This window comes from Mus caroli, chromosome 7, assembly GCF_900094665.2.
Source record: "Mus caroli chromosome 7, CAROLI_EIJ_v1.1, whole genome shotgun sequence".
Classification (NCBI taxonomy): Eukaryota; Metazoa; Chordata; class Mammalia; order Rodentia; family Muridae; genus Mus; species Mus caroli.
In genome coordinates, this window is record NC_034576.1 from 46,932,720 (window position 1) to 46,945,949 (window position 13,230).

Here is a 13,230-nt window from a genome sequence, read left to right on the forward strand (position 1 = left end):
CCCAGCATGCCTGTAGGCGGAAGGCCAAAAAAGGGCATTGAGGGAATTAGGCCTGCTAAGCCGAAGTGCGCTCCGGGGTTTCTTGACTTTCTTTCGTCAATGTTGAGAAAAACTTTTTATATCTCAAAATATCGTTAGAGAAGGAAGTCCCAGCGCTCGGAGGCTTAGCTGACAAAGAAGGGGGTTGCGTGGCTGCGAGTCTCAGAACTACTGTTTGGGAGCCCCAAAACCAGTGCTGGCACCCGCGCCGCACGGGCGCGCAATTCCTCCCCTGGTAGGTAACGCGGAAGAGCCGGGAGGGTGGCGGCCTCAGGGCGCAGGATCGGGCAAACCTGACGCTCAGGAGCTCGGCTACCGAAAAGCAGAATGGCCACGCGTTGTAGACGGAAGCCTGCAGTCTCAGCATCCAGGCTGGAGGCAGTAAAGATTGCTGCAAGTTCAAGGCCAGGGAGCTCCAGGCCTTGGCTACATAGCAAGTTCAAGGACAGCCTATGCTACATACTAAGACCCTGTCTCAAACATCCGTAAAAACAATATAGAAACAAAAAAACAAAACAGAAGAAGCGACAGCACCTGGGAGAAGACTCTGGAAATGAGTAAGGGTTTTCTGCAAGGGTGAGGCGGGTGTGAGAGCAGTCATGATCCTTTAAAGATGAGAGAAAGAGGACTCCACCCTGGAAATGGGGTGCCAGCTTTGGATAATAGGAGCTTACATTTAGAAAAGGGAAGGAGTTCATATAGCTAGAGTTCATATAGAAGACTCTGGGGGGTAGGAGAGGCGGTCAGGTTGGATTTGGAAAGGTGGGAAGGAGTTTCCTGTTTGTACACAAGAAAACAAGGGTGAAGGAAGACCTATGTTGTGGCGGGTTGGAGAGGTTTGAGTGCTTTTGCCCCGTGACAGACAGGCTCAGGAACTGTCCTGTGTGCGCAGGCTAGAGCATGGGAACCCCGAAACCGCTGATTTTGCCCTGGTTGGTGTCACAACTGGACCTGGGGCAGCTGGAAGGCGTGGCCTGGCTGGACGAGAGCCGAACGAAGTTCAGGATCCCGTGGAAGCATGGCCTACGGCAGGACGCACAGATGGCTGACTTTGGCATCTTCCAGGTGCTGGGGGAAAGACTTCAGAGGCATTTCTGGGTGTGGCTGGACCGGGGCTGGGGGTGGGCTAGGACTGGGGGGGACAGACGGGAATTGATTGGCAGATTTTAGGAACAGAATCTTGAAAGCCAGGTTGAGTCTCTTAAGAAACGTTCTGGAGCAATGTTCTCAGTCTCTGGACCCGACCCCTTTGGGGGTTGAATGACCGTTTCATTGAAAAACAAGTATTTTGACTTCTAACAAAACTACAGTTATGTAATAGCAATACAAATAATTTTGGGGCTAGGGGATCACAGCAACACAAGGAACTGCATTAGGATAGTTGAGAACAGCTGTTTTAGAGGGTGGGAAATCTTTTTTTTTTGAGACAGGGTTTCTCTGTATAGCCCTGGCTGGCCTGGAACTCACTTTGTAGACCAGGCTGGCCTGGAACTCAGAAATCCGCCTGCCTCTGCCTCCCGAGTGCTGGGATTAAAGGCGTGCGCCACCACGCCCGGTGAGGGTGGGAAATCTTTGGGAGTGGGCTCTTGATTTTAGAACCCTTAAGCCTTAAGAGTTGAGACTGCCCTCAAGATGGTGTTACTGCTTCCCGATCAGCATGGTAGTAAGAATGTGAGGTGGCCTGGGGTGAGGTACCAAGTAGATAACTAGAATGATGATTAAAAAAAAAAAAAAAGCCTTGAAGGTGGACATGGTGACATGAGTTTGTCAGCACAGTGGGCAGGGCAGGGCGGGGCGGGGTGGAGGGTGGGGTCTCAGTTTGGAGCCCACCTTTGGTTACAATGTGTGAAACCCTGCCTCAAAATCAAAACGATTTTTCTTTAGTGTGGAAATAGTGGAAAAGTATGAGAACAGAGGTCCTGGGGGCTCTGTCAGGAACCAGAAATGGATGGCTTGTGGTGGGAGGTACCAGGGCCTCGGGCCAGAATCTAAGTCGCCTTGTCATGGAATCCCTGATGTTTCAGGCCTGGGCAGAAGCCAGTGGTGCCTACACCCCGGGGAAGGATAAGCCAGACCTGTCAACCTGGAAGAGGAATTTCCGGTCAGCCCTGAACCGCAAAGAAGTGTTGCGGTTAGCTGTTGACAATAGCAAGGACCCTTATGACCCTCATAAAGTGTATGAGTTTGTGACTCCAGGTGCGTGTGACAAGGCTGGCCTGGGGGTCACAGAAAGCTTGGGATCAGGAGGGTCTCTGCCACCTACACGTTCACTTCCACTCTGGACAGGTGCGAGGGACTTCGTACATCTGGGTGCCTCTCCTGACACCAATGGCAGAAGCAGCCTGCCTCACTCCCAGGTGAGAGGCAGTCGTCCTGTGCCTCAGCCTTCTCCACGCCCCCCCACACACACACCCCCAGCCCTTCTCCCTGGACCTCCATTCCTCCACCAGTTGGCTGCCCTCTTGACTCAGCTGAAGCTGTTGACCAGCTAACACCCTCCTCCTCCAGGAAAACCTACCGGAGTTACTTGATTGCCTGGTCTTGGGGCCCCTCACAGATGAGGGGTCCTCAGATCTGGCTATTGTTTCTGATCCTTCTCAACGACTGCCAAGCCCCGATGTGAACAACTTCCTAAATCCCACACCCCAAGAAAATCCACTGAAGCAGCTGCTAGCTGAGGAACGTGAGTGCCAGCTGTGGCGTGGGAAGGGCTGCGGCAGGGACAGTACTCCTTACCCTGGTCCTCTCCATCTCTCCCCTCTCACCCCACCGGTGGCTCAGAATGGGAGTTCGAGGTGACCGCCTTCTACCGAGGCCGCCAGGTCTTCCAGCAGACACTCTTTTGCCCGGGGGGCCTGCGGCTGGTGGGCAGCACAGCTGACATGACACTGCCCTGGCAGCCAGTCACCCTGCCCGATCCTGAGGGGTTTCTGACGGACAAGCTTGCGAGGGAGTATGTGGGGCACGTGATCAAAGGGCTGGGCAACGGGCTGGCACTGTGGCGGGCGGGGCAGTGCCTCTGGGCCCAGCGCCTAGGCCACTCCCACGCCTTCTGGGCTCTGGGGGAGGAGCTGCTTCCAGACAGTGGTCGAGGGCCTGATGGAGAGGTCCACAAGGACAAGGACGGAGCCGTGTTCGACCTCAGGCCCTTCGTGGCAGGTGAGTGAGCACCCTATGGAACTGACAGGCCATGGTGGCTGATTGAATTCAGAGTCTGCTACTAAGTTTTGTGGCAAAAAGCTAGGCCTGTGCCTCCAAGTCCAGGGGCTGGCTGCTTAGACTGTTGAAGCTAATGTAGTACAGGCCATATAAGACACTCTGGTGTGTCCACATCTCATAGTGTATACAGAAACACTGCTGAGGCTGGGAGCTTGCCTCAGTGGATAGTGCCCCAAGATTACGTCCCCTGTGGTCCTGCTGGGATGCCATGTGTCAGCAAGGTAGCCAGTTGCAAGTTGCATTTATATTTGAAACTTGAGTTTTCTGAGGCAGGGTCTTGCTCTTACTGCTTCTGCTAGCCTTGAACTCTCATGCCTCCTGCCACACCCTCAAGGGCTGGCATCTAGTGTAGTCAGAGAGCCTCAGTGGGCCCCAAGGAGCTGAGGAACTATCCCAACAGCCTCCTGAGTTGTGGGCCCACCGTCCTCCTCACTGCCCCTGCTGCAGGAAGGAAGGAGTGGGGAGCACTTGTTTGTGTCTGTAGGGACTTTTTCAGATGGGCAGTGTATAGCAGCGTCAGGGAAGATAAAAGCTGAGCTGGTGGACAGGGTAAAAGCCATCCTTTCTTTCCTGACCTAACTCTTGGGTTCCCAGATCTGATTGCCTTCATGGAAGGAAGTGGACACTCCCCACGCTACACTCTGTGGTTCTGCGTGGGAGAAATGTGGCCCCAGGACCAGCCGTGGGTCAAGAGGCTTGTGATGGTCAAGGTGCCAGCTGTCTCATGCTACTGGGGATGGGAGGGTCCACTTGTGGAGAAAACTGCAGCACCCCGGGACTAAGACCCTTAGAAGCCCCTCTGAGAAATATCTTACCCCAACAGGCCTCTGCAGCCGCTGTTACCCTTCCCAGAAGTCTCTGCGTGTCCTCAACAGGACTTATTCAGTATCCTGAGCTTATTGTGACTCTAGATCCTGTAGCTGGTAGCTGCAGGTCTTTGTAGCCTTTGAAGAGTGTGGCTCCCAGGGGCTTCTATTAATTAGGTGGGGCAGTCAGAGTTCCTTACATCCCTAGGCTGAGTGAGGGTCCACCCTGGGTTATGCTGGCAGCCCCTAGCTGACTGGAGATCTGTCCTGCCTCCTTCAGGTTGTTCCTACATGTCTTAAGGAGCTGTTAGAGATGGCCCGGGAAGGGGGAGCCTCTTCACTGAAAACAGTGGACTTGCACATCTCCAACAGCCAGCCTATATCCCTTACCTCTGACCAGTACAAGGCCTACCTCCAGGACTTGGTGGAGGACATGGACTTCCAGGCCACTGGAGGTATCTGAGCCCCACTCAGCTGTTACCAATAAAGCAGTTTATGCCACCATCACATCTGCTGTCGCACTGACTCTAGGCTGGTGGTTATTCTACAAGGCTCTCAGCCTTCCCATCTGCAGCTGAGGTATAGGTGCTCCAGGAGGGAGGCACAGGGACAAAACACAGCATGGCTGCCAAGGTCGTGGAGAAAGTATCACAAAGGAAGCAAGGACAAGACCGGTCCAGAGCTGCACACACATTGTCCCTACATGGAGCAAGGGACACTGTCACAGGCTGTGATGTGCCTGAGTGGTGATGGTTGGCAACCAGCAAGCTTGCTGTGGGGCGGGCGGGCTGACTCACCACCACGGACTGAGTCACTGCAGCCTCACAGGTGCTGCTGACACCAGAGGCCACTCGGGTGATGCTCAAGGCTGGGCCCTGCCTCCTGTTACCCTCACATCCCCACATTCCTAAGTCTGGTGTGACATCATGGTTCCCCACACACACATCCGAACTCTTTCCTCCTGAAAAAAAGAGCATTTCATGATTTTTTTTTTTTTTTGGAGACAGGATCTCTGTAGAGCTAGCGGTCTTTGAACTGACAGAGATCCATTTACTTCAAGGGTACACCACTACTCCTGTCTGTACTTCATGAAATCTTTAATGAAATTGGAGGGGGCATGACAGAAGGGCTGGGGCTGTGGGGGGCAGGCTGAAGGGCTAGGTCAACGGGCAGGAACACGGCTGGGTCGGGGGGGGGGGGCTCTCCTCTTCCTCACAGCAACCTTCCCCATCATCCCACTGTGGGGGGGCGTAGTGGAGAAGTGGAGCCATAAATATGTCCAGAATCTCAGAGGCACAGGGACAGGGTAAGGATCTCAGAGAGGGGGCAGGGGCAGGCCTGGGCCACCCTTGTCTGGGGGCCCTGGTTCCTTGGGTGGCCGAGGAGGTCCTGGGGGGTCCCCCGGCTTGCGACCGTGCTTGCGGAAGTAGCGGTAGCGCTGGACGTAGGCCCTCACCAGATTGCTCACCTTGACAGGGTTGATCTCCCCGCTCTTGCTGTGGCAGATCTGCAGAACCAGGAACAACTGAGTCCCTGCAGCCCCAGGGCACCTCAACCCTGACTCAGTCTTGGCCAGCCTACACTATCCCCCTCTCCTGGACCCAGGTCCCCAGTCCCACCGTCCCTTGGCCCCACCTTGTGGACAGCCTTCCTCAGGATGTCCTTGTACTCCTCCTTGGTGATGTCTTTCTTCTGGTAGTATGGCTTGATGGCCAACTTCACCTCCTCTACTGCCCGCTCCTGTGTGTGGAGCTTCTTCAGGTACTGGTGGGTGAGACAAGGACAGTCAAGACCAAACAAGTGCAGCCCCCTCACCCTGGCCTGCAGTTACCCCAGGCTAGTAGACACTTCTAGGCTAGACCCTGTGGCACCCTGGCCTACCCAGGCCCAGCAGTCTGCTAGGAGACAAACCAATCAAACACTATACTGTTCTTTTATGCAATGCTGGGATTGAAGCTGAGGGCTTGTCTTCTTCTTTTTGTACAGTATCTCTAATTTCAAGTTGTCCATTCTTGCCCTCAACTTTTAAATCTCCTGCATCAGCCTCAAGTAGTAGGATCAGAGGCGTGTGCCCCATCCCCACTCTACCAGCTGGCTCACACCTATTCCTAAGCAGAACACACAGGGTTATTCTGACCGCAGACCTTCTTAAGTGACAGGGATACCAGCTTAGCTGCTCATACCCTGTTCTGGTTCAGGTCACATCACCTGAGCTCTGGAGGAAGCACAGGAGGGGCTGAGTGGTTGAGCCTAGGCAGCTCAGGCTGCTAAGGTAGACAACATCAAAAGGGGACCCAGCCTTCCACCCTTGGAGAACATGAAAAATGGGACACCACCATCAAGGGAGCTGTGCTAGGAGACTGAGGTTCCTAGGAGAGCCTGGTGTCCATGACCACAGGGAGAGCTAGAGCCGCTTTCCCAAGCAAGTGCACGAAGGCAGGCTAGAGACAAGTACGACAGAGCCTGGTAGCAGGCAAGCTGAGTGTGGGCTAATGGACCTTGGGAGGTCAGGGCCCAATACACGTGCTTTGGTTAATAGGGGCACACGTGTCCCAGCTATAGGGAGAGACAGTCTTAGCTCTATGGGCCATGAGATTCTCAAGTAACACAGAAGAGGGGCTACCTGCCATCCCATAAAACACTTGCTAAGAAAAGACAAATAGCCCTAGAGGCCTGGCTAGCAGCACAGGAATGTGAACCGCCAGGTCTCTGTGAGCTGAGGCCATCTGTTTCCTGTTCAGGCCTACTCTGAGGCAGAGCAGTGGGTAGCGCCCTCAGACAGTGCTGTCAGAGCCATGACCAGGCAAATCCAGCCAGATAGGATTTAAAGGAAGCAGCTCTAAACTGTTCTTTCTTTTGACTGTAGGGTCCTCACTCCAGCTGGGGGTGTCCTTGTCACCACCTCCCTTGACCACCTCCATGCTAGAGTTACAGGCCTGAGTCTGTACAGCCAGCCTGGCCCTAAGTGCTTGACTTTTTGACAAACCTATGTCTCCTAGTTACATAAAGGTGGGGAGCAACTGAGGTGATTAAAAGAGGTGTTTATACATACATGTATACATACACAAACTAGAAGTGTTTTAAATTCTTCTACACACTAATTCTTTGTTTGTTTGTTTGTTTGTTTTTCGAGACAATGTTTCTCTGTATAGCCCTGGCTGTCCTGGAACTCACTTTGTAGACCAGGCTGGCCTCGAACTCAGAAATCCACCTGCCTATGCCTCCCGAGTGCTGGGATTAAAAGTGTGCGCCACCACTGCCCGGCTTACACTAATTCTTTTTTATCTAGAATTGAGGGTGGAATCCGGGGCTTCATGCATGCTGGGCAAGCACTCAGTAACTGAGCTGCACCTCCACCCAGCACTCAGCCCCCTTCATCTAGCCCTTTGACTCTCTCAGTCCATCTCACCTTGTCAGTGTCCCCACGTCCCTCTGAGCTGCTGCTGCCCTCTCTCTTGTCAGATGCAGGGGCTAGCCCAGTGGGGGTAGGAGGGGTAGAGCCACAGCCTCCTATGGGGAGGCTGCCAGGAAGCAGGTAGCTGGAGGGGCCTGGGGGCAGACCCAAGGAAGTGGGCACAGGAGCTGGGGTCACCCCAAGAGTGGAGGGTGGCTTCCGGTGGCTGAGGATCTGTGAGAAGAGAGTATGATGAGCCAAGGGAGGTGGAAGGGAAGAGGGGGCTTTGTTCCCCCTCTGTTCCCTCAAAGTTCCCAATGGTGTAGAGCAACAGGCTCCTCTTCTGGCCAATACCTTGCCCTAAGGCCTGCTGGGAGTTGTAGTTCCTCTCCTACCCCGAGGCAATGGACAAAGGAAGGGGCTGCGGGGACTCTTCCCCATGGGAGCCCACCTGGTTGGTGGCCTGGATGAGCTCCTGGGCCTTTGCGCGGCTGGCCAGGTTGGCTTCTTCCATCTTGAACAGCAGTGCAGTCACTGCAGTGGACAGAGGGAGGACAATCAAGGCAGGTACCAGGATGGAGGTTCCTCACCTGATCTCAGGACATGCTATACAACCTCAGCTCAGAACAGAGAAAGGGACCTCACCACTGAGAATCCACGCAAGGGGCTGGCTGTGTGTCAAGGAGTACGTCTGCTTACTGACCCACCCAAGTCCCAGCCGTCCCCCACCTACAGGAAACCAGCACCCTCCTTAAGCTCCCCACTCTCATCCTGTTCTATCTAGTTCTGCATGGTCTAATCTCCTCTGTTCCAATAGCTCCCTGCTTGCCAGAGCTTGGAGTAGACCCTGCCTGTTCTGTCCATCCAACCCTATCTACCCATCACTCTCCCCACTTCCGAAGACTCACAGGCCAGGACACCACTGGTAGTACAGTCCACACCAGCAGGCAGGTTCCAGGGCATGGGTGGGGGTAGCGTTGGCAGCTGGGAGATCCTAGCAGCTGGCCCATCCTCTGCGCCAGAGTCTCCGGCTGTAGACCCTGCACTGGGGGCAGTGCTTGGGGCAGCTGCAGCAGTGCTGGTGGCTGTGGTAGTGGCAGGTTGCTGCTCCTCTTCCTCCTCCTCTTCTTCCTCCTCTTCCTCCTCCTCCTCTGCCCCTACTCGGACCCCAGTGTCCTCACTGGCTTCCTCTGGTAGGAAGGAGACTTCAGGGGTCTTGCAGCTGCTATCCACAGTCTGGGAGTCCGGGGTGAGTGCGGGTGGAGGTGCGGCTACCTTAGGTGGTGGGGTACTGGGGGCCTTGGTGGTCCGCTCCTCCCCTGACCATGATGTTTCCTCTGTCCCCTTGGCACTTGCTGCCTGACTGCAGCTGTCGGCCTTGGACTTCTTCAGTGAGCCAGGCCCACCGCTGGCCGTGCTACTGCCTCCGCTGCGAACCTTCTTCCTCGTCTTCGACGGTTTCGTCTTTCCCTTGGTCCCCTTGGCTTTCTTGGCCCCAGCCTTGGCCTTGGCCTTGGTCTTTTTGGGCTTGTTGCTACCCGGGGCCACCTTGGCCACCTCTGCAGGAGCCCGCTCATCCGGCTTGAGGAATGGTGAGCGGCTCTCACGGTCACGGCTGAACTTGACCCCAATGGAGCCCAGGCCTGAAGACGAGGAATCCTTGGCAGGGGTGGTGCTGCTGACGCCCTCTCGGATGAGCACAGCCACCTTGGACTGCAGTTTTACCTTGCGAGAGGAGCAGGAGGACGAGGAGGACGAGGAGCCACTGCTTGGGGGGGCTTTGGGCAGCGGCCCCGAGCCAGGCGTCGAGTCCTTAGGTGGCCGCGTCTTCTTGGATGACCTGTCCCTGTCTCGGCCCCGGTCCCCATCGAGGGCCTTCCGTCGAGACCCTTTCTCCCTTGAGGATGAAGATGAGGATGCAGCCCCTGAACGCCTCCGGTCCTTGTCACTCTTGCCACCCCGCTCGTCAGCACTCAGACCCTCAGAGTCATACAGGACCTCCCGCTTCGGGGACACAGCAGGTGCTGGTGAAGGTGCGCGTGGCTCCGCTTTGTCGGGGCGACCCACTGTGATGGTCCGTTTGATGGCGAACAGGTCGTGGTCTGTGAGGTCCTGGATAGAGGGTGGCACGGCCCCGCGGCGTCGGCTGTCACGGTCAGAGCCTGAGGGAGGCACTGATGCGGGCAGCTTCTCCAAGTCCCCAGAACGCTTCTCTGCCCGGGATCGCGAGCGCTTCTTCTTCTTCTTGCCACCCTCGCGCCGTTTGCCCCGATGCCGTTCACGTCGTGAGGAGGATGACGAAGATGCTGCTGGAGGTGGAGAGGCTGAGCGCCGTCGGCGCCTGCGCTTCTCCCGGGAACGTGAGCGGTGACCCCCACGTCTGCGGTCAGCGCTGCGGGATCGTGATCGGCGGCGAGAACGGGAGCGTGATCGACGCCGGGCCGTCGAGTGGGAGCCAAGCTTGCGCTCACGTGAACGGTGCTTTTTAGCTTCCCAGGAGGGCGAATCCGGTGGTGCAGGGTCCCCGCTGCGCTGCCGCTCCCGTCGAGCCTTCTTCCGAGCAGGAGGTGGGCCCGGCGAGGCAGAGCGCTGGCGGTAACGCTCACGTCGCTGCGTTAGGATCTTGCGGCGCAGGTCCAGGCCGCCCCAGCGGGCATCAGCGGCCGGTGGTGCAGGTGGCTCACCTAGGTCCACTTGCAGTGCGCCCTCGCCATCAGAGTCAGCATGTAGTGACAGGAAGTCGTCACCCTCAGGGGCACGTGGAGCAGAGGCTGGGGGCGCAGCAGGGGCGGCTACCGAAGCCAAGGTGGCTACAGAGGCAGGAGGCTGACGAGGTCGTGCAGCACGGAACAGTGAAACTGCCACCCTGGGCTCCTCCTCAGGCTGCACAATCTCGCCCTCCTCTATCTCCGGGTCAGTCGGGGGTAGTGGTGGCAGCGGCAGCGCTGGTGCACCAGCCGTCACGACTTCCACCGAAACCTTGCCCTCATGGCAGGCCTCAGCCTCAGGTCCCACCACAAAGACCCTGCGGCGCGGGGCCCCTTCGGCTCGAGTAGAGTCAGCCTGGGGTGGCGTCCCTGGGGCTCCCAGCGTCTGCGGGGGTGGGGGTTCCCGGCAGGGGCTGTCATCACCTGGGAAGTCCTGGCTCAAGCTGTTGTCATCGTAGATGCCAGCCAGGGTCTCAGAGATGCGACTGATGCTCTGTGACAGACCCTCCTCTTCTTCTTCCTCCTCCTCTTCCTCTTCTTCCTCTGGTGAGGGGGTCCCAGCTGATGAGCTGGGATTGGAGCCCGTGGGCTCAAAGGGGTCATATTTTTGCTCTGGGGCTGGCGGCGGGGAGTAGGCCTCATCGGTGGGGTGGAAGGGATCATAGATGTCGAATCTCGGGGCAGGCAGAGCTGGGGGAGGTGGGGGTGGAGGAGGAGGAGGAGGAGAAGGTGAAGATGAAGATGGGGAAGGGGAAGGGGAGGAGGAGGCAGAGGAGGGGGCAGGTGGTGGAGCAGGCCCTCCATCCCCTGTGCCCAAGGTGAGGTGACGGGAACAGGCAGGTCGAGATGCATGGGACTGTGGAGAAACTGCAGAGAACAGAGTAGACAGAGTAATTAATAGTCAGTAACGGATCACTTCTCTCCCAGGGCAGAGGCCTACAGACAGACCAGCGCCGCCTCAAGGGCAGGAGAGCACACTGGGGTGGTGAAGTCAGGGAGTGGGGGCGTGGCTCAGCTGCAGAGCACTGGCCAAGTGTGTGAAGACACCTACAACAGCAGAAAATGGCCCGGATGTCCACCCCTGAGCCCAGACGGAGCACTGACTTAATCTCACACACCACTGGCTCATCTACAGCCAACAAAGTGCCTTGACTAATACAGTGCTGTCCCCACAGGACACAAGAGCCAGCTGCCTCCTGTAGGAGCTGAGCCTGCTCTGTGGAGAGGAATCAGCTTAGATCGTGAAATGACAGAGCTAGACTAGGCTTGGCAGAACAAGACAATCCTTAGAATTTTTTTTTGCCATCAACCTGCACCTGAGGTCTTAGAAGCAAGAGCCACTAACCCATAGGGACATCACGACGAAGTACCTTCCCCTTCTCACAGGCCAGGCTCTGCTTGTCTCCTTAGTTTACCCCCCAACATCCACTGCACCTGTGCTCATAACACAGCAATGATGGCTGGGCCTAGACTCAAATGACTATCTGAGCACAGAAACTAAGCCCCCCACCCAAAATGGCCCATTGAGGACAGTGCCAGTGCCTCATAGACCGACCCAGAGCACAGTACTGTACTCATGTGAGCATGGGTACCTGGCTCAACCTGCTGACTTCAGATTCCTTCTATAAAATCAATGTCTGCTCGTTTCCTAAACTCATGTTTACCTGTTTTATGTCAGGCTCAGCTCCAGTGGTGTCAGAAAAGCAAGCCCTGCCGTCAGGGAGCTAACTCATCCTGAGGACAGGGTTCACACACAGAACCCAGAGGGGTACCCATGACCCCCCACTCCCTGCTCCTTTCTTCATTTCAACCCAGGACACATTAGTGTCTGGAAGCACAGGGTGACATGTAACTCTGGTACAGAGGAAGGTCATGAGTGACCACCGTGTTCCTTTTCCTGTGCTCTTAATATCTTCCAAAACAAGCCAAACAAAAACTAAAAAACAAACAAGCAAGCCTAGTGTGGTGGCACATGCCTTTAATCTCAGAACCAAAGAGGCAGAGGCAGCCAGATCTCTGTAAGTACAAGGCCAGTCTTGTCTACAATGAGTTCCATGACAGCCAGGGCTACAAAGAGAAACACTGTCTTGAAAAAGACAAACAAACAGAAATGCTGAGGTGGGCGTGACAGCATCCACCTACCGTTCCAGCATACATGGGAGGAAGACCAGGAGTTTTAAGGCCAGAGTGAGGTACAAAGCAAGATCCATCTCTCAGAAACAAAACAGACTAAGGACGTAACTCAGTGCTTCTAGGTGTGAGGCCCCGGGTTCAATGCCAGAACACACACATACATAGACAGACAGGAGGGAAGGGCCAGCAACAAGATGTCGCAGTGAATAAAGGCAGCTGTCACCAAATCTAAAGACCTGACTTAGGTCCCTGGGACCCACTTGGCAGAGGAGAACAAACTCCTGAAAGCTGACCTATGGCTTCCAGTCACAAGTGTAATTTAAAAACAAACAATAACAACAAAAAAAACCCCCAAACACACAACGGTCTTGTCAGTTCAGTTTAGAAACTAAGAAAAACCCTGAGCAAGACAAAGCCACAGTGCTAAGTGTCAGGGAGGCTCGGCCACAGCAGAGCAATGCCACTCTCTTCCCAAGCTTTGTCTTTAAAATATCACCACAAAGGGTGGTGGGCAAGTCTGTAGTCTCAGCACAAGGAAGGGCGATGCAGGGCTGCCACAAGTTCCCGGCCAGTCTAGGCAACAGGACAAGACCCTGCCGCAAAATAAAGAAAAAAAAAAAGTCGCCGGGCGTGGTGGCGCACACCTTTAATCCCAGCACTCGGGAGGCAGAGACAGGTAGATTTCTGAGTTCGAGGCCAGCCTGGTCTACAAAGAGAGTGCCAGGACAGCCAGGGCTACACAGAGAAACCCTGTCTCGAAAAAAAAAAAAAACAAAAAAGTCACCAACAAAACCACACCATAATTTCAGAGTCCCGTGAGAACGACTGGCGCCATTTGTCTGTGTGAACAGGTTCTAGTGGAACATTTATCCTCTGCTCCCTTGGGGGTTGGTTTTTGGAGTCAGGCTCTCCTGGTGTTGCCCTCATTAGT

The 13,230-nt window shown here is 55.5% G+C and overlaps 2 protein-coding genes across 7 annotated transcripts in view; one reads left to right on the forward strand and one right to left on the reverse strand.

Annotated features, from left to right (window-relative positions):
• The first annotated feature begins 6 nt into the window (after positions 1-6).
• Irf3 (interferon regulatory factor 3) lies at positions 7-5,048 on the forward strand. Of its 2 annotated transcripts, none has more exons than XM_021167494.2 (8): positions 7-274; positions 932-1,104; positions 2,064-2,235; positions 2,326-2,396; positions 2,548-2,722; positions 2,821-3,198; positions 3,853-3,968; positions 4,345-5,048. In XM_021167494.2, exons 2-8 carry the CDS (start codon positions 940-942, stop codon positions 4,525-4,527), a joined length of 1,260 nt encoding a protein of 419 aa, XP_021023153.1. In that variant the 5' UTR covers positions 7-274; positions 932-939; the 3' UTR covers positions 4,528-5,048. The 2 variants fall into 2 exon arrangements, with proteins under 2 accessions (XP_021023153.1, XP_021023154.1); XM_021167495.2 differs by lacking the exon at positions 7-274 and adding an exon at positions 281-596 and having other exon boundaries at positions 4,345-4,585.
• A 96-nt stretch (positions 5,049-5,144) lies between these two features.
• Positions 5,145-13,230, reverse strand: part of Scaf1 (SR-related CTD associated factor 1) — a 13,338-nt gene continuing 5,252 nt past the window's right edge. For all 5 annotated transcript variants that reach the window (XM_021167546.2, XM_021167548.2, XM_021167550.2 and 2 more), the window contains 5 exons: positions 8,367-11,033; positions 7,910-7,992; positions 7,474-7,692; positions 5,700-5,828; positions 5,145-5,571 (listed from right to left, as the gene is read on the reverse strand). In XM_021167546.2, coding sequence (XP_021023205.1) covers positions 5,380-5,571; positions 5,700-5,828; positions 7,474-7,692; positions 7,910-7,992; positions 8,367-11,033 — 3,290 coding nt within the window. In that variant the 3' untranslated portion in view covers positions 5,145-5,379. The remainder of the gene's footprint in view (positions 5,572-5,699; positions 5,829-7,473; positions 7,693-7,909; positions 7,993-8,366; positions 11,034-13,230) is intronic.

Excerpts from the sequence above, each read along its gene's own strand:
- Irf3 (XM_021167494.2), top strand. The coding sequence starts at position 940 with ATGGGAACCCCGAAACCGCTGATTTTGCCCTGGTTGGTGTCACAACTG. Across the intron at positions 1,105-2,063 it reads CTGACTTTGGCATCTTCCAG|GCCTGGGCAGAAGCCAGTGG; the intron begins GTGCTGGGGGAA and ends CTGATGTTTCAG. Across the intron at positions 2,397-2,547 it reads GCAGCCTGCCTCACTCCCAG|GAAAACCTACCGGAGTTACT; the intron begins GTGAGAGGCAGT and ends CTCCTCCTCCAG.